Source organism: Enhydra lutris, unplaced genomic scaffold (genome assembly GCF_002288905.1).
Source record: "Enhydra lutris kenyoni isolate GAN:26980312 unplaced genomic scaffold, ASM228890v2 scaffoldscaffold67, whole genome shotgun sequence".
In the NCBI taxonomy this organism is placed as follows: domain Eukaryota; kingdom Metazoa; phylum Chordata; class Mammalia; order Carnivora; family Mustelidae; genus Enhydra; species Enhydra lutris.
In genome coordinates, this window is record NW_019154151.1 from 9,220,076 (window position 1) to 9,242,744 (window position 22,669).

The 22,669-nt window shown below is 41.9% G+C and overlaps 1 protein-coding gene and 1 long non-coding RNA gene across 7 annotated transcripts; one reads left to right on the forward strand and one right to left on the reverse strand.

The window, feature by feature from the left end:
• Positions 1-6: 6 nt before the first annotated feature.
• LOC111159216 lies at positions 7-1,829 on the reverse strand. Of its 3 annotated transcripts, XR_002641406.1 has the most exons (4): positions 1,730-1,829; positions 1,325-1,414; positions 862-961; positions 7-553 (listed from the first exon to the last, which is right to left on the reverse strand). It is a non-coding gene; the product is annotated as an uncharacterized LOC111159216 (long non-coding RNA). The 3 variants fall into 3 exon arrangements; XR_002641407.1 differs by lacking the exon at positions 1,730-1,829 and having other exon boundaries at positions 1,337-1,558; XR_002641405.1 differs by lacking the exon at positions 1,730-1,829 and having other exon boundaries at positions 1,325-1,558.
• Positions 1,830-6,804: 4,975 nt separating this feature from the next.
• Positions 6,805-11,546, forward strand: LOC111159180 (armadillo repeat containing, X-linked 3). 4 transcript variants are annotated; one of them, XM_022521620.1, is made up of 5 exons: positions 6,805-6,950; positions 7,457-7,563; positions 7,864-7,924; positions 8,186-8,256; positions 8,534-11,546. In XM_022521620.1, the coding sequence occupies exon 5, from the start codon at positions 8,680-8,682 to the stop codon at positions 9,817-9,819; it is 1,140 nt and encodes a 379-aa protein (XP_022377328.1). In that variant the 5' UTR covers positions 6,805-6,950; positions 7,457-7,563; positions 7,864-7,924; positions 8,186-8,256; positions 8,534-8,679; the 3' UTR covers positions 9,820-11,546. The 4 variants fall into 4 exon arrangements, with proteins under 4 accessions (XP_022377328.1, XP_022377327.1, XP_022377326.1 ...); XM_022521619.1 differs by having other exon boundaries at positions 6,818-6,950; positions 7,485-7,563; XM_022521618.1 differs by lacking the exon at positions 8,186-8,256 and having other exon boundaries at positions 6,818-6,950; positions 7,485-7,563.
• Positions 11,547-22,669: the final 11,123 nt, after the last annotated feature.

Below are 22,669 nucleotides of genomic sequence, written 5' to 3' on the forward strand. Positions count from 1 at the left end.
TTTTTCCCTGAATGAAAGGACACTTAGAGAGGTCAAGTACACACCTGAAATTTCTAAAGCTTTGAGTGCTCCAAGTATTTTTATGTTCATAGGGGAATGGGCGCTGTTTTACTGGGTGTGTTCGGTTGGCTTTGCCCCCACCTGAGGGCCTGTCCTCGGTGCTACCAGGGGACCCTGGTTCAGTCCAATCCCCATTCTCATTCCAGGGCCGAGCCATAGTTGTGAAATCAAACCAAAGCTCAGGTTCCTCCTCATCCAGCTCCTGGTCATCATCCCATTCCTCTTCCTCCTCCTCCAACTTGTCACTGTCATCTCTTCCTATGGTTAGTTTGTAAACACAGTAGCAGGCACCAGCCCCAATCATCAGTCCTGCTGCCATCCAACCCACTTCCCGAGCCCTGCCCATGGTCAAGTCCGTGCCAGCCTTTGGACAGGACAGGAGAGGGCCTTGTTCCACCTGATTCAGGAGGATTCTGAGGGCCAGGGTGAGTAATGGTGGAGCAGCAGTCCTCTTCAGCCTCTCCTGGGCTCCTGTAGCTCTCCTGCGATGAATCTATGGGTGCAAAATGGCATTAAGGCGTTGTGTTGTGTCTGAGTTTGTGCCTCACTATACAAACAGAGTGGAATTTGAGTTCCGGTTGAGAGAGGTTGATTATTAGGAAACTAGTTCTTTGTTCCTTTTTGTCATCCTCTATCTACCCCCACGACCCACCATTTCTCTTCCAGGCCCTACAGAAAAGGGCAGGGGTTGGGGCTGTGCTATGATAGCCAGGAGGGTGACATGGAGAGGCAAAGGCTCAGGTAGTTTCCTCCACTGCCACCCCTTCCCCAAAGATTCACAGGTAGGTTTCTCCCACCAACCTCTACCAAAGTCAGGTAAATTTCTTCTTCCCTTGTCTTCTGTTGTCAGCACTCCTTCCGCGGAGACTGGTGGACAGTCTGGCAGAAGACTGAAAGAAGTCTGAAAGACAGATAGCTGGCTTTGGAGAACTGAAAGTGTGGTGGATGGATCAGCACTGAGAACGCGGGTGCTAATACCCGCTTTTCTGCATTTTCAGCCTTTGACTTTAAAATATTTCTCACACCTCCCGGACTTTCCAAATGCCGGTTCCTCCGCACCGCCCCCCCCCCCCCCGCCCCCTTATCGTCCGCCATTTCCCCAGCAAAGGCCGCCACACCCCTTTCCCTGCACTGAAATGGGAGGGGGTGTGGAGAAAGAAGGGGCCAGGAGAGGGCGACTCGGACCCGGCCCGCTCAGATCCCAGCCATTCCTCCTCCACCACCCCCAACGCCACCCCCAGCCAGGGTCCAGGTCTCATCCCACCTTCACACGGACCTGCAGAGTCCCAGGGCAGTTTGCTCCTTCCCTCGGCACGACGTTTGAGGCGACCTATGGGCCAACAGACCTACAAACCTGCAAACAGGCAGGAAACCGAGGGGACGGAGTGCTTGGTGGACGGAGCAGGACTCGGGACACGAGTACCGTGATTGTTGCACCTTTCTTCGGAGTCTGTCTACCGCCATTCACTCCCCTCAGCCCCCCACCCCCGAAGTCCCTCGGTTCTCTCTACTAAATGGGCACAAGGGGGGGGGGGGGGGGGGGCGACAGTATTTAGAAAGTAGGCGGGAAGGGGACCCAGCCCAGTTGAGCCCGAACCTGGACCCGGGACGCCCTTGGCCCTCTCCTCTCCCCACCCGCCTCTAAGCAGGAGCCCAGGCTCGTACCGACCTCGCGGTCCGGGGCTAGTTTCCTTCTTCCTTCACAAGCCTGCAGAGTAATAGGGGGCTGGTACCCAGACGGAGGCGACTAGCAGGACTTCGGTTCTAGGCTGCTCTTGGTCACGTGACGACTACGTCACCAGTGAGCTCTGGCCCCCAATTTCCACTCCCACAAGCAGTGCGGCAGGCGCCAGCCGGCCGGTACCTCCCACCTTCGCACTGGGCCCTGTCACTCCTTTCCTCTATAACAATACTATTGAGCCAGAAATGGCCGTGGCTCTCTCGTCTTTGAATTTGCCTTTCTCTAAGTATACGAAGGGGCCGCATCTTTTCGTGGGTCTGCCATTACTTCTTCTGGGGGGAAATTTCTTCTCCTTTCCTTGGCTATGAAACGCCTGCTCCCCGCCCGTTCCTTAATTTCTACCCCTTTGCACATCCAGTCTCTGTACCAAAATGGGTGGGGGGGAAGTGGCATAAAAGGAAGCTCAAGTAGCAGTGAGGTTTTTATTAAAATTTTTCATACATTTATGTTCTATTTCATCCTTCCTTTTTTATTGACTCAAACTAGACTATTTTGTAACCAGAAAATAAGATAAATCTATTTCACTTGGAGAAAAAAGAATTCAAGTTATGTACGTGTGTGTGTAATAAACAAGATTTTCCAGTTAATAGAGAGGCCTCATTGATTTGGTTAAATTAATTTGTACACTGTTGAAAATGTTTTCTACTGATTGCACAGGAAATAGCAGCTTTCAAACAGCGTATTAAAATTTAAATGCATACCTTTACAAACAGAACCAGTGTGCTTTCAGATGATTTATGAATTGGTGGAATCTATAGTGAGGTGGTCAGTGTTTTAATTGTGGCAATTTTTGATAAGTGAATCACTATGCCTTTCTTATTCTTGTAGTATTAAGTGTCAGATGGCTGAGAACTTCATAGAAGATCGCTGGATGGCTTTCACTCTGGCTTCAAAGGGCCAACTTTATGCAGACTCTAAATTCAGATGAATTTTACCGTTCAGGTGAACTTCAGAAATTAGTAACCTTGCAGGTTAGCCTGTCTTTCATTCAGAAGTTTTTATTTAAAATCTATGCTGAAGTTTCATGGTGTAACTCGTAAACAATCCATAAATCAGAGTTGTCCCTGTTATTAACACCCCCTGAGGAAAATGAGACTCAACAGACATAATTTTCATTTAATCATGACACTGGTGAGATAGCTCCAGGATCTGTTTTTCAGGTACTGTATGTCTGTCACCCTAACAGCCACTAGTGCTCAGCGTCTTCCAGTGGAGACAGTGCTGAGGGTCTGTGGGTGACTGTGAATCACTTCGACACCCCTGAAATCTGTGCCATTTTTCCCTCACGAAAAGCATAGTTGACAGGATGCCAAGCAGTCACCACCGGCTGAGAGAGGCCTTTTCACTCCCTGCCTTCTGTTACAAGTTCACTGCACCACCCATACAAGCCCCTCAGAATAATCCCAGAACTCAGGGACAAAGTATGCAGAAGTTAGTCCCCAGACATTCAGCTGTCCCTGCAAGGGAGTCATACTCTAAATATAGACCCTTTAGGCAGCCTCTTTCTTTGAATGCTGAAATCTGACACCCCAGCAGGAAGCTCTCCCTGTGAGGGGCCCCTGTGTGGGGGAGGCCCTTTCAAGAGGTAAGCCAGGGAGCCCAGAGTGCCTTGCTGGTGAATATTCAAAAGCCAAGAACACATCACAACTTTCTGTTCTTCCTCAAAACTTTTATAGTCCAAACTCCTTCACTAGTATCACACCCTTTTCTCTAAAAAACAGCTTACCGCTGTTGTTCTGCATCATCTCCCTCCACTGTTCTTTTTGTCTCCCTTTACTTTCTTCTCCTAGACAAGCGAATTCTATGTATGAAGCTTTACTGACAAATCTAACTGTCCATCATTCAATTTTTAGTTGCTAGGTAATTATATAAGTGGCTTTGGTTTGTTTTGAATGTATACATTAGAAAGAACTAAGGAGTATATAAAGCTTAACAAAGCTTTAAGGACAAAAGTGCCACTCTTCCCTCTCCTTACAAGTAAAAAATATCTCCCTCCCCCACTTTGGTATGTTTTCCGGTTATTTCAATCCAATGTGTAACTCCCGGCCATCATTTTCCCAGTCTGTCAGATTTTTCCCCGCCAGACCTTTCCCGTTTGAATCCACTCCCTCTCTAAAACATCCTATACTCCATGGGAATGATAAGCCTGTCAATTTCCCTCGCTTCTTTGTCATTTAGATCTACAATTTCTACCAGGGAACCTAAAAACTGCCATTTAAAATCTACTTTGCTCTCCATTATACACCCATCAACAAGTACTTAAGGGCATGCTATTTGCCTGACAAACCATTTCAAAAGCAAAAAAGGAAAATCCTTAAGCAGTTCCTCAGACAAGCCTGTTAAAAGCTCCTAAGCCTGCAGAAGGCTATATGAAGCCACTGCTGAAAGGAACCTTTTGGCTCAAACTGGTATGTGGTCCCAAGTGATAGTTATCTGAGAGAGTGCCCCCAAATAAAAAAGGATAGGCAGATGCTAACACTAATGGGATTTAGAGAGTGAGAAAAAATATAGAGAGAAGATTTTTATTTTAAAAAGTAATATTACTCTTTGTATCGTGTTACTTGTTTTTGTGTTTTGTATTAGTTAATTTTGTTTGGTTGCAAGCAACAGAAACCAAACCTGATTTAACTGAAACAACGAGGGAGTGTTACAGACCAGGGTCAGCTCTGAGGGGGATAGGCAGGAGGAATTCACAGAAAGTCTCTTCAGGATGTCATCCTTCCGCTGTTTTTTTAAAATGTGTATTCAAGATTTAAATTTTAGTAAGAGAGTATGGAGTTGGTCTCCTTTGGGCACAATACCCACCCTTTTGCTGGGGGGAAAAAGGGGGATGTAAGGGAAAAGGGGGGGTGTAAAACATTAAATGCACTTCCTTTCTTTTCCCAGAGAGAAACTTAAACTGTTTCAGAGGGTTGATTTGCTGGAGCCTTTTAAGGACTTTGGATGTTAACCCGTTGTCCAGCTATGAAACGAGATGCTGGGGGCCTATGTGCCACAAAATGTCTTGGTTGTGATTTTTCACATTCACTAAACATCAGAGAGGTACAGTTCAGAAATCGTGATGCACAGGATTGTATTCTAAGTCAAACTGACCTGGCTTTCCTGACAGGATTCCACAGGGTTGTATTTATAGTTTAGTGTCTTGCCCTGGTTGTTGCATGATCAAGCCCTGACTTTATCTGAAAGCGAGGTCTCTGTCAAGACTCCCATTCACAGAGACTTACATGTAAATCTAGATCTGAACACCCGAACGCATCTCTGCATTCTTCTCTTTAAGTGGGCCAAAAGGGAAGCTAAGTACCAATAAGAGTGACAACTGAATGATTTACCCTGAAAAATACAACTGTCAGAGGGTATTGGATGTTTCTGTCCATTTGTACAGTCCATTCTTTCTGTAAGCAAGCTACTACTTAAGAAGCAAGCAACCTCAGAAGTTGCTTGGTGAACCTGCAATCAGAGCAAGGGCCTTGGTTCACCTTAAGAAGTGGCTTTCTATTAAGAGAGTCCGAAGGACCCTTACACATTATGGGGATGGCTCTGCCAAGGAAAGCTGAATGTTCCATTCATCTTAGCCAGGACTCCCTCTCCCCAGACGGCACTTGGGTGGGAGCTACCATCACTTTCTTCTGACACTTCTTTTCATACATTCCCATGCTTGAATAAGCCCCATGCTGCACATGATCTTTCTCTGAACCCAGAATCACATAGCTGATGTGGTTTTCTGTTTGCTAAATTTCAGTCAGATCCTTATACTGCCTCCTAGAAGTTACACAGAACTTCTCTGGAGTTCTGCCTATTCCCAAACTCTCCAGTCACTTGATTTACTCCCGTATTATCTGTGGATTGTAAAAGTTATACTCAGATAATTACCTTATATCTGAAGTATTAAGGACAATCTCACTGTAGATCCCAATGTTCTGACATTACTTTTATTACTTTTCCCAATATAAAAAAAGGTTCAATCATTGCTGACTGGTGAATCACTGAGCTCACCAAAGCAGTCAGTGAAATGGTTCCACACTAATTACTAGAGGCCAGAGGCCGAGTTCAGCCAATTTTATCTTGGTCTCAATGTTCCCCTAATACTTTATTTAGAGGTGATATTCTCTATCTGTATCCAAGTATATTTTGTAATGTTCTTTTATGCTACTTACTTTGTCAGTGTGCATGCCTTTTTGGACAGATATCCACCAGGTAGCTGTGACTCCTGCTCAACCTTCTCTGTATTACTACCTTCTGAGGGCTCCACGCCTCTTCCTTGCTAAGCCATGCAAGTGAAAGTCTGTCACGCTCCTGTTTAGAGGAGCTCCTGGCCTAGTCAGAAGATTTATGCAATCTTAGACACTCTAATGAGCTCATTCAGGGTTGTGTTATGTGCTAGGCCTCAAGACATTAATATTGTTTGGAGTGAGGTGTGTAACACTCCCCACGAGTGAGAAAATGTGGGGCTTTTGGAGGCCATCACCCAAAATCACTCTTCCAACTCCCACTCGTTTTTTTCCCCCTCAAATGAGAGTAGCTTTATAGTAATTTTTCTTCTCACAAAAGAATGGAGGCTGGGGGCAGGAGAGGGCAGGACAAAAAGAACAAAAAAAGTATTAAGAAAGTTAAAAAAAACACACACATACTCTCACTCCAGGTCTCCTTTTCTAATGGTTTTTCATTTCAGATCTGGGACTAGATTTCAGAGGAAATGGTAGACATTAATAGCTGGGAGGAGGGGAGGTTGAAGGAGAGGTTGTTGTCCCAGGAGCTTAGGGAAGGAAGAGGCAATTTTTCAAAAAGTACAAGTGGCCAGTAGCCCCAGGGGAAGATGCTGTCCCTTCCTGGTAATCCGAGGAAGGCAAACACAACTACTACGGGGAGATGGGATTAGCAAAGAAGAAAGAGTAACAAGGCCTGGTGTGGGGGAGGGAATGGAGGGGGGCGGGCCCTCTTCTGCCGCACTGCTGGTGGGAGGGGAAATTAGGGACCCGAGTTGGTGGATGACGTAGATCTCACGTGACCAAGAGCTGACGTGTGCAGAAGTCCTTCTTGTTCTGGTCCTTGTTCCCGTCTGAGTACCAGCTCCCCATTGCCCTGAGGGCCAGCGGGCCTGCGGCAGAGGGAAGGAGGAGGAGAAGAAGGAAATTGTCCCGGATTCTTGCAGGTCAGTGCCTGGGAGATTCCATAAGGTCGGGGGGCCAAGGGCGTAGGGCGGAGACCGTCGCGGGTCCCCAGGCGTCTCCGCCGTCTCTTCCACTCTCCGCCAGCTTTCCAAGACATCTGTCCCGCCCGCAGCCCATTTCGATGCTGCGAAATGGTGAGCGGGGGGCTGTCTGGGGAGGAGCCCAGAGAACGGGAGTTGGGAATCTGCTGGGAGCCGAGGCCGTCATCCGGAAAAGGAGCTGTGGCCTGGGTGTTGGCCCCCAGTCCTTCAGGACAGCGCCAGAGGGGAAAGGCTGGACATTTGGGGAGGGGGAAGGTACAACGGGATATCTGTCGGCAGAGCCCTGAGAGGGGTTAATAGGGGTGGGAAACCTTTGACAACCAGGCCTCTGAATTAGGAAAGAGTTTCATGTTCTGGGGACTGGTCGTCCACCAAGCGCTTAGTAGCGGCCGTTTCCCGTCTTTTTGACTGTGGCTGTGTCTTCCTGACTATGGCTCTGTGTTTAGGGGGTCCGAGCCTCTTCTGGGTTGCCAGTCTTTCCGTAGGTTGGGCACTACGCCAGGCAAGAGAAGAGGAAGGAAATTAACCCCAATCGGTGAAGGTCGATTTGAGGGTAAGACTATCTGGGGACCCTAAGAGGGGCGGGCGGTGCGGGGGTGGGGCGGGGGTAGGGAGAAGCCAGAGATGGCAATAATCTAGGTTAGGGCTGAGGCTGAGTGTGTTTCTTGCACGTTTGGGACTGTGGTGAAATGGCGTTCGGGGTGTGTGTGTTTGTGTGTGTGTGTCGCGGGAGGGGGGCGTGGGAGTGGGGGCTGGGGAGAATGACAGAAGGAAAACCTATCAGAGAGTTTGTTCATAATCCTCCTCTCTCAACAGCACTTAGTCCCCATGTTTTCGATCTGTCATCCTGCAGGTCTGCTGTAGCAGGTGGCACCACTTGAAGAGAGGGAGGAAGTTTCCTCGGATCAGTAGAGGTCGGTGTAGGCGTGGGGGGCTGCCTGGAATGGGGGAGGGGCTGGAAATCAGCCACATTTGGACAAGCTCACCCAATCCTACCTTATTTCCCTAATATCCCTCCCTTTTCAGGTTAGGGAAGGGGCAGGCTTCTGCATGTTTTGGATGGAATAGAGGTTAAAAAAAAGTCTGACAGCCTGAATGGTGAATCAGGAAGGCTACGAAAGTGAACAATCAATCCATCAAGCCCTCAGTTCTCACTGGCTCTGGTTTCTCTGCAGACTAGGAGGGTTGTTGGGCGTGGCACACCTCTAGGGGAGGGAAGAAGGGACAAACTGCCTGTCTGGAGGAGGTTAGTGCAACAGTGCCACTCCCTGGGGACACCCGAGGTTGGGGTGGCTGAGGGCCCAGCAGAGACTAAGGGCTCCATTGCCTTTATCTAAGCTTGGGGAGAGGGTGGGCTGGGGAGGGGAGAGGGAGGCTGAAAGGAGGAGGATATAGAGGGTTTGTTAACAATCTACGTTTCCTACCAACTACTCATTTATGACTCTCCTGTCCTTCTGTGCAGCTCTCTGCATGGGGCAACACAAAAGAGAAACTTAAACCCTATTTCCTTCCTCCACTCCCAGGTCCACCTCCAGTATCAGCTACTGTGGCCTTGACGTGGCTGAAGACGATCACTTTCCACAGGCCTGCACGCAGGCCCATAGCCCTCCTCTCCCAGCCTGACTGAATACTCTGTTCCTTGGTCCCTGCTATTGTCAGGGACGATTGCATGGGCTACGCCAGGAAAGTAGGCTGGGTGACTGCGGGACTGGTGATTGGCGCTGGAGCCTGCTATTGCATTTATAGACTGACCCGGGGAAGAAAACAGAACAAGGAGAAAATGGCTGAGGGTGGGTCTGGGGATGTGGATGATGTTGGGGACTGCCCTGGGGCCCGGTACAATGACTGGTCTGATGACGATGATGACAGCAGTGACAACAAGGGTATAGTGTGGTACCCACCTTGGGCCCGGATTGGGACTGAGGCCGGAACCAGAGCACGGGCCAGAGCAAGGGCCAGAGCTACCCGGGCTCGCAGGGCTGTTCAGAAACGGGCTTCCCCTAATTCAGACGATACTATTTTGTCCCCTCAGGAGCTGCAGAAAGTTCTTTGCTTGGTGGAGATGTCTGAAAAACCTTATATTCTTGAAGCAGCTTTAATTGCTCTGGGTAACAATGCTGCTTATGCATTTAACAGAGATATTATTCGTGATCTGGGTGGTCTCCCAATTGTAGCAAAGATTCTCAATACTCGGGATCCCATAGTTAAGGAAAAGGCTTTAATTGTCCTGAATAACTTGAGTGTGAATGCTGAAAATCAGCGCAGGCTTAAGATATACATGAATCAAGTGTGTGATGACACAATCACTTCTCGCTTGAACTCATCAGTGCAGCTGGCTGGACTGAGATTGCTTACAAATATGACTGTTACTAATGAGTATCAGCACATGCTTGCTAATTCCATTTCAGACTTTTTTCGTTTATTTTCAGCGGGAAACGAAGAAACCAAATTTCAGGTTTTGAAACTCCTTTTGAATTTGGCTGAAAATCCAGCCATGGCTAGAGAACTGCTCAGGGCCCAAGTGCCATCTTCGCTTGGTTCCCTCTTTAACAAGAAGGAGAACAAAGAGGTTATTCTTAAACTTCTGGTCATATTTGAGAACATAAATGACAATTTTAAATGGGAAGAAAATGAACCTACTCAGAATCCATTCAGCGAAGGTTCACTGTTTTTCTTTCTAAAAGAATTTCAAGTGTCTGCTGACAAGATTCTGGGGATAGAAAGTCACCATGATTTTTTGGTGAAAGTAAAGGTTGGAAAATTCATAGCCAAACTAGCTGAGCATATGTTCCCAAAGACCCAGGAATAACTTCTTGATTTTGTAGTTTAGAAGCGACACACATTGTAAACTATTCCTTTTTCTCCACCTTGTTTATATGGTAAAGGAACCCTTTCAGCTGCCAATTTTGAGTGATGAATATCATTGTATCATCAATGCCGATGTTTAGCTGAGTTGGTTTTCAGGTCTAAGCTGGGTGAATGAACATCACTACCTGTTCTGAAAACATGTTTGTTGCTTTTTATCCCGCTACGTAGATTGAAATATTTCTACTATTTCTTTTGCGTGACAGTGAACCAGTTGGTCATAAGTAAGCTCCCTCCTGTCATTTGCATTAACTTTGTGTATCATCAATAAAGTTGTGTGTTAATGTTGAAAAAAAAAGAAAGAAAAAAAAAAGAGACCATCCTTGTCCTTTGGTTTTATAATCTAGTTGGAGAGATAAGAAATACGCAAACAAAAAGATAACAGAATATCTGGAGCATATACTCATTGTCAAATGTGTGTTCTCAGAGCATAGAGGAAGCAAAGGCTTCTGGGGGATGTAACAGTCAGCTATAGATTCCTGGAGGAAGCGACCAACAAAAGTAAGTCCAGAATAGGGTAAGTCGTTAGGCTTTCCAAGAGTGGGAGTGCGGGGACACTAGGCTGAGAAAGGCATGGAGGTAGGAACCCTTTTCCTATGACAGTCTACTTAGAGTGGAGGGGAATGGAAGTTTGGAAAGCTGAGTGAAGTCAGTTTGTGCAGAGCTGTTGGAATATTATCCCACAGAACACCAAGAGCCATTAAATATTTTTGACTAGAAAGGATAATTGGAATTCATATAGCAGTCTCTCTCTCACCAGCTGTGCAGTGTCTACAAGGGTGTGGAGAAATGGATCCTACCAAACTCTGGTGGTAGGAATGAGTTTACACTGAGTTTGTACGGGTTTGTGGCAGGCTATTTGGTAATACAGATATAAGCCTTAAAGTATGTAAACCCTTTGTCCTGAGGAAATAATTGAATAATTGGCTAAAGACTGTTTGGACAAGGCTATTCATCCCAGCACTGTCCAAAACAGTAAGAATTGGAAGCAACCTAAGTGTCTAACACACTGGATTGCTTCAATAAATTAAGGAACATTCACATAGTATATAACTATGTTGAGTCAAATCCATATTGCCAGGAAAAGATATTCTGCATTGTTCAATGAGAAAGGTAGGTTAGATAGCAGTGTTCATCGAAAGATTCATTTCTTTTTGAAGATAGTAAAACATTTTAAGGTAGACACAACTATGGAATTATAGTTGTCCAAACAGTAGCTGGTATATTTGAGTGGAAGGATAATTAGTGATATTTACCTTTTTGCTTTTTATTCATCTGTGTGTTATTTGTATAAAATGAACATTGTTTTGGGGGAAATTTTTGAAAAAGGAAGTGTTGGGAATGAAGCAGGTGGGTAGTACATGTGCTGAGTAGAAAACAATTGAGATTAAAAATGAGATGGGTTGAAGTTTCTCTCTGCAATGCTGGATGAGTGATGAAGATGGGGTTTGTCATAAAGGTTAAATTGAATAATACATGCAAAATACTTCGAATGTTCTGGTACAGAGCAGTTAATTAAGAAAAATGAGCACCTTTATTTCCCTAGAATGCCGGGTTGATAGTTTTTTTTTTTTTTTTTTTTTTTGGTTGACCTTTGTTTTGCTGGGGGAATTCTGCCATGTGTCAGTGTCATTTAATAAATAATAACAATAAAGGTTAGCATTTATTAAGTGACTAGTATGTAGAGTTCTGTCATTCCTGCAAAACAACTGTTAAAATAATTTCTCAGAGGAATAAGATTTTCTTATTTCCCAGGACTCAGTGTTTCCTCAGATGTGATCTCACCGGCCTCCACAACATAGATCAGGAAAGGGTAAAATCCTCTGTTCAGTGACCATCTGCTTTCAGCCCCAGGCTTCCACATACTTACCTTAATGTTGTCTATATTAGATGAAAGGGTCAGGAACTGGTTGGCTTCAAGCTGTTGCATATGGTGACTTTATTGAATCACGTCCAAAGTGGAGACTCATTTGACACTAGTTTTACAGATGTGCTCGGGGAAAAGGCAGCTAAGATTTTTCTTGCTCTGCAACTAGGTGGGAGAAAAAGATTTGGGAGGGGAAGACTAATCCACTTAAAATAAATTGAGTTTGAGGAATCCTTGTGATGTCAAGATGAAGACAGCCTATTGTCATTTGAATGTATTCAGGGAGCACTTAGAGGGGGAAAAAAAGAAAAAGATTAGGGAGCCACAGGGAGGATGAATGGTAATTGAGGGCATGGAAGTGGATGTGATTCCCAGAGAGAAGGTACAAAGTGTAAGAGTGTAAGGAACTGTGGCCTCTGGAGAGAGAAGCACAGAATTGAAACTGAGTGTATACACTTTCAGACACTTTTATTATCCATATTTCTATATATTCTGTACATAAAATTGGATGATCCTGTAAATTTTTGGAGCCTAATTAAATTTTTTTTGAATTTTCTCCTAAGAAATATTCATTGGAGATACTTGAGACAGTAGAGACAACGAGACTTGTTTTCTACCCCAGATGTGTAGCTGGAACATCTGAAAAAAAAAATCATGGGTCGCCTGGGTGGCTCATTCGTTAAACATCTGCCCAGGTCTTGATCCCAGGGTCCTAGGATCTAGCCCTTGCTTCATCAGGCTCCCTGCTCAGTGGAGTCTGCTCTCACCTTGCCCCTCCCACTTTGCTCCTACTCTTGCTGGAGCTCGCTCGCTCTCAAATGAATAAATAATTTTTAAAAACCCTTAGAAAATATTCACATCAAGCCATGCTGAATTTGGGGTGCTGGGTGAATTTTATTACTTAACCTCATTTTAAATGTGGGTAAAAATGAGATTAAGTCCTAAAAAGCCACCATTTAGCAGGGGCACAGGCCTGATCAGCATCCACCTGCTCTTGGCAGATTTCTCCTCATCTCCTTCCTTCCCATTCTTTTCCCCTCTCCCTGTCTCCCACTTCAATCTTTATTTTCTCCTTCTGGGGGATCACTGGCTATAGTCTCCTTGTGCTTCTGTGACCATTTAATCCTCATGACACCAGTTCACCCACCAGTGGGCATTTAATACAGAATAATAACTGTCATTGCTGTGGTAATGTGGTGATCCAGGGTGTGACTGGATGCCAAACATTTTCTGGAAGTCTTGTGGAACAGAGACCTAGAATGAACTAGTCCTAGTGTGGCGCAGCCCTAGGGGCACTGCATGGACTTGGGGTGTCCCATGCCGGGTATTTATTGGAACCAAATTGCCTGGACTTTGGGAAGTGCTGTGTGAGACAGATGTGTGACAGCCTGGTCCAGGCAGGCCACATGGTTGGTCAAGCCACATGCTGATGTCCTGATGTTTTCACATTGCAGGTTGCCACTCTCAATCATTTTGGGAAGGGCACAGCTCTAGGATTGTGACCGTGATTGTGGCAGATCATGGGGGCGGGGAGGAGGCAGTGTTCTCTCTTTAGAGATGATGGCAGCTCCCAGGAAACCGAGGAAATTAGGAACTGGGAGGCTATTTTGGTTTTGTTCTCATCTAAAGCTTTTAGGAATTTAAATTGGTCTACCCCAGTCAAAAGTGTTCAAAGGTAATTTTACAAAAATGGAGTGTAGTTCTTTTATAAATTGTTACCCAAAGCATATATTTCAAGGACTGTAGTTCTTTTATAAATTGTCACCCAAAACATAATATTTCAAGGCTCAGAAAACTGGCTTTCTTTTTTTAAAATTCGTATCTTACTTGCTTTGTCTCAATAAGCATCCCAAGTGTGGGTTTAGCAAATTGATGTGGTTCAGGCAAATTTTGTGTTTATACCTCTTTTGGTTAATTTCTCTGCTAAATTCCCTTGAAAATGGTTTTTCTTAGAATGATTATGACTATTTTCAGTGTTAACTTGGTACATTCATTTTACATCATATCCCAGGCTGAAGGTTTATTCTGGTTTCTTTATCTGAACTGCGGCTCTTCTGTGCCTTTAAACAAGAGCTATCTTGCTGCCATCTTGGGGTGCAGAAAACCAAGATAATGGCCCCTGGTCTGCCTTGCCCTGAGGTGTGGTACTAAGCAGGATAACAGATACTTGTTTTTCAGAATGTTGTACTTCCACACTTGACCCTGTCCATTGGGTCCCCCTCAGGCCTTGTGTTAAGGGTTTGGGCAATGCATGTTTGAGGATAGGCCTGGGGGGAGGGAGAAGGGAGGTGGGGAGTGCAGGAAGCCCTATTGGAGGGGTATCTTTATCCTTACAGGTTCATGCACATATAATTCAGTCCACCATTGAGATTGGGCTTTAGTGTAACTCTCTGGCCCTGTTGACCTCTGAAAGGGTAAGTGTAATAATGCAAGATCTTTGTCTGGGCACAGAGTTCCCCGTTTGTTGAGCATTTCTAAGTTTGCAGAGTAAGGGACATATTATCAGGTGGGGCAGAATTTCTTTTTGAAAATAAAAAAAGAGTGATCATTTCTGTTACTGTGAGAAAAATCGTTGCCAAGTAGATCAAATTCTTAGTGTTTGCTGCTCAGAATGTTCTCTCTCTAACATCACTCTATCTCAGAAACCAAATTATTATCAGAAGATTATTTATTTAATGCTCAGGGAATCAGGGCAAACTGACTTAGCTAGATGTTGGTGCTGTCAAAGCAGGAGAGCCTGGTGAATCCATGTCTCCTGGGGGGATTGACTAGTTGCTGAAATCAAATACTTGTATTCAATAGTTAGAGCATATTTCTCCCTGGAAACAAATATAAATTTTGTCTGTTTGGATACCCCCATGACAGGGGCAGAGTATCAGTGCATGGCAATTTTATAGCTATAAAGATGTATTATCAATTAGCTTTCATACGGAGTTTGAGAGATGTATACTTTAACAATAGGAGGAAACTAGTATTTGCAGTGCATTCTTCCCTAAATGTTGATTAGTCTCTCCCTTTTCTGGATTATTTTTGTTTGATGAGTAATGACAATTTGTTATTAAATTTTTCTTAAACCAAGCAAAATGAATTGTCATCTCTTCAAGTACTTTTTTCTATTTCCATTTCAGTCTTCTGTTCACTGAAATGTGATTTAACTGTGTTCACACCAATTTTTGTGACTTTCTTTTGATAAGCTCTAATGACAATCCAGACATAATGACATGGATTCATAAAGGAAAACTTTTAGTTTTTACTTTCTTTTATCATTTAAAATGAGTTAAATTGATTTTCTTTTTGATATTAGAAAAATGGAATTTAGGCAAGAACAAATAAAAGTAACAGCATTTAAAATATTTTATAAATCAGAAATCCATTTGAACTGACTTGGACAATGATTCCTTATAATCAGTTACTATTTAACATCATCAGTTTTCACCTTTTGTTAAGCTGGCCCTTGTAATCTATACCTGAAAATTGGAAGTGTTAAATCACACCATGTCACCAATGAAAATTCAGTAAATTCTGGTTGATTTTCTTCCAATATAAAGGTTAAATCTTTATGTTTTGAATATCATGACTTGTGCAGGTCTATAAATGCATATCACACATACGTGATTATGTTTGTTTAGGTGGATATGTATATAATCAGGGAAGTATTACGATATCAGTAACACCCTGGAACTGTTTTTCAACTGTTTTTATATTGCTGATAGATGTTCCAGATATATTAGTTCAACGTAGAGAGGGGAAAACTAGTGTCTGGGGAAGAAGGCCATAGCATAGGCTCTGCATTGACTTATTGTTGACAGGTAGACAACATTATGCCTCCAGCTGGGCATTTGACTACCACTTTGAGACAGATTTAAGAGTTACCAGCATTTTGAGGAGTTATTTTTCACAATGAGCTCAATTTTAATCTTCTTTGCTGTGTTTTCTTAAACCACAGAAATGAATCATGCTTACTAAAAACGAAAACAGGTAAACATATAAAATAAAATGTAAAACTGCCCCCTTCTTACCCATCTTTGCAATTACCTACTATTACCAGTCTAATGTGTTCTGTGCACATACGAACAGAAATGATATACGTATTCACATTTATTTATTTATTTATTAAGATTTTTATTTATTTATTTGACAGACAGAGATCACAAGTAGGCAGAGGCAGGCAGAGAGAGAGGAAGGGAAGCAGGCTCCCCGCTGAGCAGAGAGCCCAATGTGGGGCTTGATCCCAGGGCCCTGGGATCATGACCTGAGCTGAAGGCAGAGGCTTTAACCCCAGAGCCACCCAGGCGCCCCCGTATTCACATTTTTATCAGAAATTGAACTCACATTTCATTGCTCTGTTTTGCAACTTCTATTTCACTTAAAATATATCACGTGTATCTTTCCATGCATCTCTTACCTCATGTAACTTTGTTCATGTTGTCCTTTTCTGTAGATGATCTACATTTTTAGGTAGTCATATCACTTTGCCTTTCCCTTTAGGGTGTCTAGGTTTGGGCTCATGCTGAGGCAGACTTTTGCCACCCTGGGGTTTTAAAATAATTTTTTATATTTTCTTCAAGCTTTTAAAAATATGTGTGTGTGTGTGTGTGTGTGTGTGTGTGTGTGTGTGTGCTTAATCCTAATATATACTTTTGTGAGTGGTATGAAGTAGAGAAGTAATTTTACTTCTTTTTCCCAGGCCCAGACTTTGAATATGCCATACTTTCCTCCACTTTTTGGCGTAACTTTTCATACATTATTAGTCATAGGTTATTTACAAAATGTTATTCTTCTCTGTAAACAGAAACATTATTGGTCTTTTTACTATCTTGGAGGTATGGTACACTGAGGACTGTTGGTGAAGTCTTCTATCACAGAAACATTTTTATCAAAGATGAAATTAATAGTAGTGGGTTGCGATATTAGTAATTCATTGTGCTATTGAGTCTATTATGAAGACCTTTAAAACACCAGAAGGAGAAACACAATACACTTTGGGCTATGAGAATGCTACAATTTTTAAAAACAGTCTAGCAGATGACTTCGTGACTACGACAACACTTCACTCAAAGCAACCTTAACATTGTCCTGGGACACATGACAGTGAATGAACTAATTGATATGTTTGAGAATTTGAAAATCTGCTAGTTAATGCAACCTCCCAAACAGAATAGTTATTATATATTGTTAAATGTTCCTTGGAACCAAAGATAAGACACTGATCTTTTTGAAACATGGAATGAACTGATAGATCTAGAGTGCTTGAACACTATGAATTAAGACATTTTGGAGGACACTAACAAGATAAAGTAATATTCTCATAAAAAAACTGGAAAAGATAGAGATTTAAACCTATAAAACATATATGAGTACAAAATGAGAAATAATAAAAAATAATAAAAAATGAAATAAATATCAGTGGGACATTGACACTGGGACAATATTAAGCTGCAATCCAGCTTTTTCTTGCCCAGCTTCTGGGTTCTATTTGTTTATATGTTGTATAATTTGTTAGTATTTTGATTTTATATTTATTGTTAGTATTTGTTTATAATTCTCTTTTATGTACTATCTTTAACAGGTTTAGCTTTTAGGGTTGCTAACTATAAAATTCATTAGATAACTTTCAGTTTTTTTATTCTTTTCTGGTAGAGTTTGAATAACATGGATATTATCTCTCCTTTAAAGGTTAGATAGAACTGAACTGTGAAATCATTTGATCCTGGTTCCTCTTTTAGTGGTAGGACTATAATCACATTTCCAATCCTATCTCTAGTAGTTTGTCTACTCAAATCCTCTGTTTCTTGAGTTAATGTTGGTAACTTCTATTAGGAAATCATCCATTACATCTAGAGTTTTTAATTTGATGTCATAGATTTGAATGTAAAATAATTCTTTTGATCATATCTATTTAGGTAGTTAAACCTCCTATTATTCATAATTTGTATACTTTTACTTTCCCTCTGTTTTCACTTAGTTGTACTCATGAAGAGTGTGTCATTGGTCTTTTCAAAGAACCAGCTTTCAATTAATCACTTTTATAATTGTTTATCTTGGTCATTATTTTTATCTTTAACTGTCCTAATTTCTTCTATTTTTGGATATGTTCTGTTATATTTATCTTTATTTAATTCTTCAAGAAGAGTACTTATGTCCTTTATTTATGGTCTTCTTGAATAATAATGTGATTAAGACCTTATTTTCCTCTGAGAACAGCTTTTGTCATGCCCCATAGGCTTTGATATGAAGTATTCTCATTTTCTCTGCTTTCCAAATAACTTACAACTTTAGTTTTAATTTTCTCTTTGACCTCGTGGTTATTTTAGAGAACAATACTATATTATCAGGCAGTTACATTTTATGGTGATCTTTTGTTATTTATTTCTAATTTTGTTAAGATAAGAGGGTGTGCCTATAAATTCTCTAATTTTTAAAGTATTTCCTTCTTCATTTAATCTGAGTATTTAAATTTGAAAATTGTGTTTTCCAATCCCCAAAATTATTTTTCTAGCTTTAATTATAGTCCTTTAAGTGCTATCATTTATTTATTTTGCTAAGGATTATTCCTGACTCCTTCAATAGTTCTATTTCATTGAGAGATAATATAAACATAAACAAATGATATATTCTATTTACTTCTGCTAGGGCCATATACATTTCACCCAGTTCCAGATTATTTTTATGTTAATTTATATCCTTTGGGTTATCAAAAATGTAGGAAGTGTGAATTCAACCCTGCACCTATGGGTGTTGGCGTGGGTTCTGATTGCTTCCAGGGGGATCTTTGCCTACATCTTCAAATAAAAGATAAGCAAAACAGTATTTTTGCTGTGAGGAAAGATTTTCTAGTCATCGTTTCTTGTTCTGGTTGTGTTTCTTTGGGGTCTGGGTTTAGACAGGAACTCACTACCAGCTTCCCATCTTCCACTGCCCAGAAGCATTGCCTTCTATCATTAGGTGGGATTAAAACTCTGGCCCCCAGCCCTTAAAACCAATATCCATCTGTTTGTCTTTATTTCCTGCTAACTGTTGTTAGTTCCTTTGATGCTTGGGGATTTCCATTTCATGATGAACTTGACTACATTACTAATTTTAGAGGGGGTGCATATTCTATCATTTCTGTGAGAGTTTCAGGTGGGAAGAGGAAAACTTTCCAAGTCAGTTCAGTCTGCCGCTGACAGGAAACTCCTCAGATAGGTTTGTTGGATTGGATTGTGTAGGTGACTTATAGTCATGTCTCTTAAGAGACATTTGGAGGTGGCTGCTTTATATTACTTCTAGCCATGATAGTATAGGGTCTTACCAAGCTTTCTATGTCCCCTCATAACCATGGCAGGAAGCAGCAGAGAAAGTCTTGATCGATCAAGGATGACACAGAAGCAAACAGAGAGCCACCATGTCTGAAGGGGCCACAGGGAAGGAATGAGAATGGTGAATTTTGTAGATGACATCAGAACCATATGGACTCCTTCCTTCCAACACTCTAAGGCACTCTGTAAGCATCCTTGAACTTAGACGCAACCATGGAGAAAAATAGTAGATCTGAACTCATACCATTTCGGTCACCCCCATGCAGTGAGACTACAAAGTAGAAATGATGAGTATTGCTATAGAAAATAAAAGTTGGATGTCTTAAACACTAGAATTTGTGGACTGAGGTTTATTCCAATTACATAAAAATATATACACGTATATGTACATACAGATTTGTGTGCGGATAGTAAAATAGCTGGAAGGATATGACACATTGCCTTAGCTATGGCATTCTGTAGCAGTGAATTACAAGATATTTATAATGTCTTTTTTGCCTAGTTAACTATGTTTTTCCTTATTTCAGCTCAAATTTCACTTCCTTAGGGAATTCTTCCTGTCCCCTATCTACTGCTTCAGAGTGTGTCTAGGTCTTCTGGTATATACTCTTGTATGTCTGTGTTCTAGTCCTTCTCTGTACTTACATAAAATTTTAATTATTCATACACTTGTGTGATTTCTTGGTTAATGTATATCCTCCACTGGTCTGTGAGTTTCATGAGTGCAAAGGCCTAGTCTGTTTTTCTCACCATTGTATTTTTCGTAACTTGCAGAGGCACTCAATAAAGACTTACTAAATGAATCAATGAATACATTTCTACATTGCTTGAATATTTTTACAATGACTGTACTATTTCATTATTAAAAGAAAATAAAAATCATCCTATTTAGAAAAAAATAGAAGCAGATCTTCTATTTAGTATGATTCTTAATATCTTTGAGGGTCATACTTACCAACAAGAATATGTTATTATATCCTTTCTCTCCTGAAAAATCCACCCTCCCTTCACTCCTAGCACATAATCTTGCATATACTTTCCAGGTATTTTTTACATGACCAGAGAACACTTGGTCTAGGTTAATCAGTATGGTCAGTGGGTGAGAATTCCTTGGATACTGGTCTAAGCTTGGCTGAGGAGCCACCAGGGAGGCGGTGGACTGGTAGGCATCAATCTTGTGGCAAGGCTAGGTTCCTCCTGGGTTCTCTGAAGTTTGCGGATGAGACACTCACCAGGCTGCTGCACTCCTTAGGCCAGGTGGGAGGCAGCAGAAATGATTCAGGGCAGCTTCTACTCAAGCATCATGAATAAAGACTGAGAACAAGTGGGTCTGGGGAGCTTTCCCCACAGCAATCACTTCTCTGGGCTTCATGGAAACCCTCAGCTGCAGAGATCTAGAAGGGATCTCATTCTGGTTTCCATTGGTAGGAATAATGGTCCCATCTATGCTGGGACTGAATTATCTCTATGGGAAGCTGGGCCAAAGACATTTACTCAGGATAGCACCTTGGTCACCTGTCCATATATATCCTTGGAGGGAGCAACAGAGTCAGGTGCCCGAATGCAAAGAATGTGAGGCTCTGGAATAAGGGAAGGGGTCAGGAGACAGCACCTTGCCTCACTCTTGACAGAACAGGGAGGATCAGACCATCTCTACATCCATCACATTCCATATGCTCATCTCTCTCAGCCTCACAGCTCTTCCCTTTGCCCAGAGTTGAATCTCTTTGTTCAGAAGGATTCAGTCTAAAAACATATTAAATATCTTAGCATGTTTATTAACACTTCTTCCAAAGAAAAATGATAATAATTGTAAAACTTAATTGGACTAAGGCACTTAAATGATGCCTCCCTCTTAGGTTGGAAAAATTTTTTATGACAGATTTTTTTGTCATATTGATTCCTTGTTAATTTTTCAGTAAAAATAATTTCATTGCCTTTTTTTGATGGTGAACATGATTGCATGCTGATGCTTATTTTTTAAAGGCTGAAATAGTACTGGAAAATATGCGGAAGTAAGTGAAAATCTCATGTTCACTCCCTGACTCTATTGCTGACCTCCTACCCACTCTGTAACCCCAATCCCTGCCCACCCACACTGCCATTTTGGTGGATGGGGATGGTTGCTAGGGAAATGGAAGATAGTACTATCTATAGGATTGAAGGGGGAGTGAGGGGCCTGGGGCCTGGGGATCAGGCCAGCCCTGAGAAAGGTATCCGTGAGTCTGAAGACATTTGAAAACTGTTACCCAGAGTCAGGAAAAGCAGGCACTGTGACCAGCATCCTGAATGATTAATATCTTTTGATAACATTTTATAATCCCTTTTACAAAGCTCTTGCACATTGTGACAGAGGCTGTTAGTGCTCTCCAATATCCATGCTGTCTGTTTCCTCCTGGGCAGCCAAGTAGATGGCAATGATGAGTGTCCCTTATGAATGAGTGTGCCAGTAAGACTGAATTTATATTGAATTATAATGAATTGCAGGAGTGATGTGTATCATTTCCAGATTTTCCCTCGTAAAACTCCATGCCTGATCTGTGCTACCATTTGAATGGGCAGAACTCTGAGTACCTAGGGGAGAGTGGAGTATAATAACATGGAATAAGCGTGGGACCCTGAATGGCCATGTGCAGCAGAACGCCTCTGCTGACCTGGAACATTAACCTGAAGCTCTTTTGTGAGTGGGAAATAATTTTTTAAAGAGTCATACTATTTTTGAGTCTTTTGTTACAACAGTTTTAGCTTTTTATGCTACTACAACATTAATAGACTTCTTTCCTTCCCTTTTTTTTTTTTTGGACTTCAGATGATGAGGATTATAACTATATTCCTTTCTTCATATCATACCATCTGCATTGGTTTAAACAAAACCTTTCCCTCTTTTCTTTATTCATTCATTTATTACTTTGTTTCTTCTCATCTCTATTCGTCACTTCCATTCTCCCCAGAGGCTACTGTTCTAATATATTTGATGTGTATATTTTTGTCTGAGTTCTTTTTAAACTTACATTATTTTGTATGCATGAATTTTTGTGTATTTTTATTTTAGGGGGCAATACTTGATATACATCATACATTTATTAGTAAATATCCCTCTAAAATCGGCAACAATATTAAAAAAATCATTGTACTACTTGGTCAAGCACAACTAGCAATTTTGATTTTTAAAAAAGTATAAATCTGTTATAAATTTCAATCAGTATACACATATATAATACAACATACTAGTTATGTTAAATGCTTCAAGCCCATGTGAATCCAATGGAATGGAAAAAAAAACCCTACATATTCAAGTTTTAAGAACCATTTTTTCTCTATATATTAGCATTTTCTCAAATACATATATGGGGAAAATGAGGTAACTGTAAAATGTGCAAGGAACAGACCCCCGCCCCCCACCTCCAAATTGCATCACAGAACACAGATGCTGGGCCCAGCCAGAGCTATGAGCTGAGGGATGGTGCCCACCGTCCGATGGAGGACAGACGTTGGTAAATAAATGAGTAAACAATGACAAGCCCCCACTACAGGAAATCATCGGTAACATGATGGCATTTATAGCAAGGTCGCCAAATCACAAACATCCTAAATAATTGTTTCATAAATTTTTTTGGATGATTTTTTTT

Bases quoted from the DNA above. Each gene is read 5' to 3' on its own strand.
- LOC111159180 (XM_022521620.1), top strand. From the start codon at position 8,680: ATGGGCTACGCCAGGAAAGTAGGCTGGGTGACTGCGGGACTGGTGATT.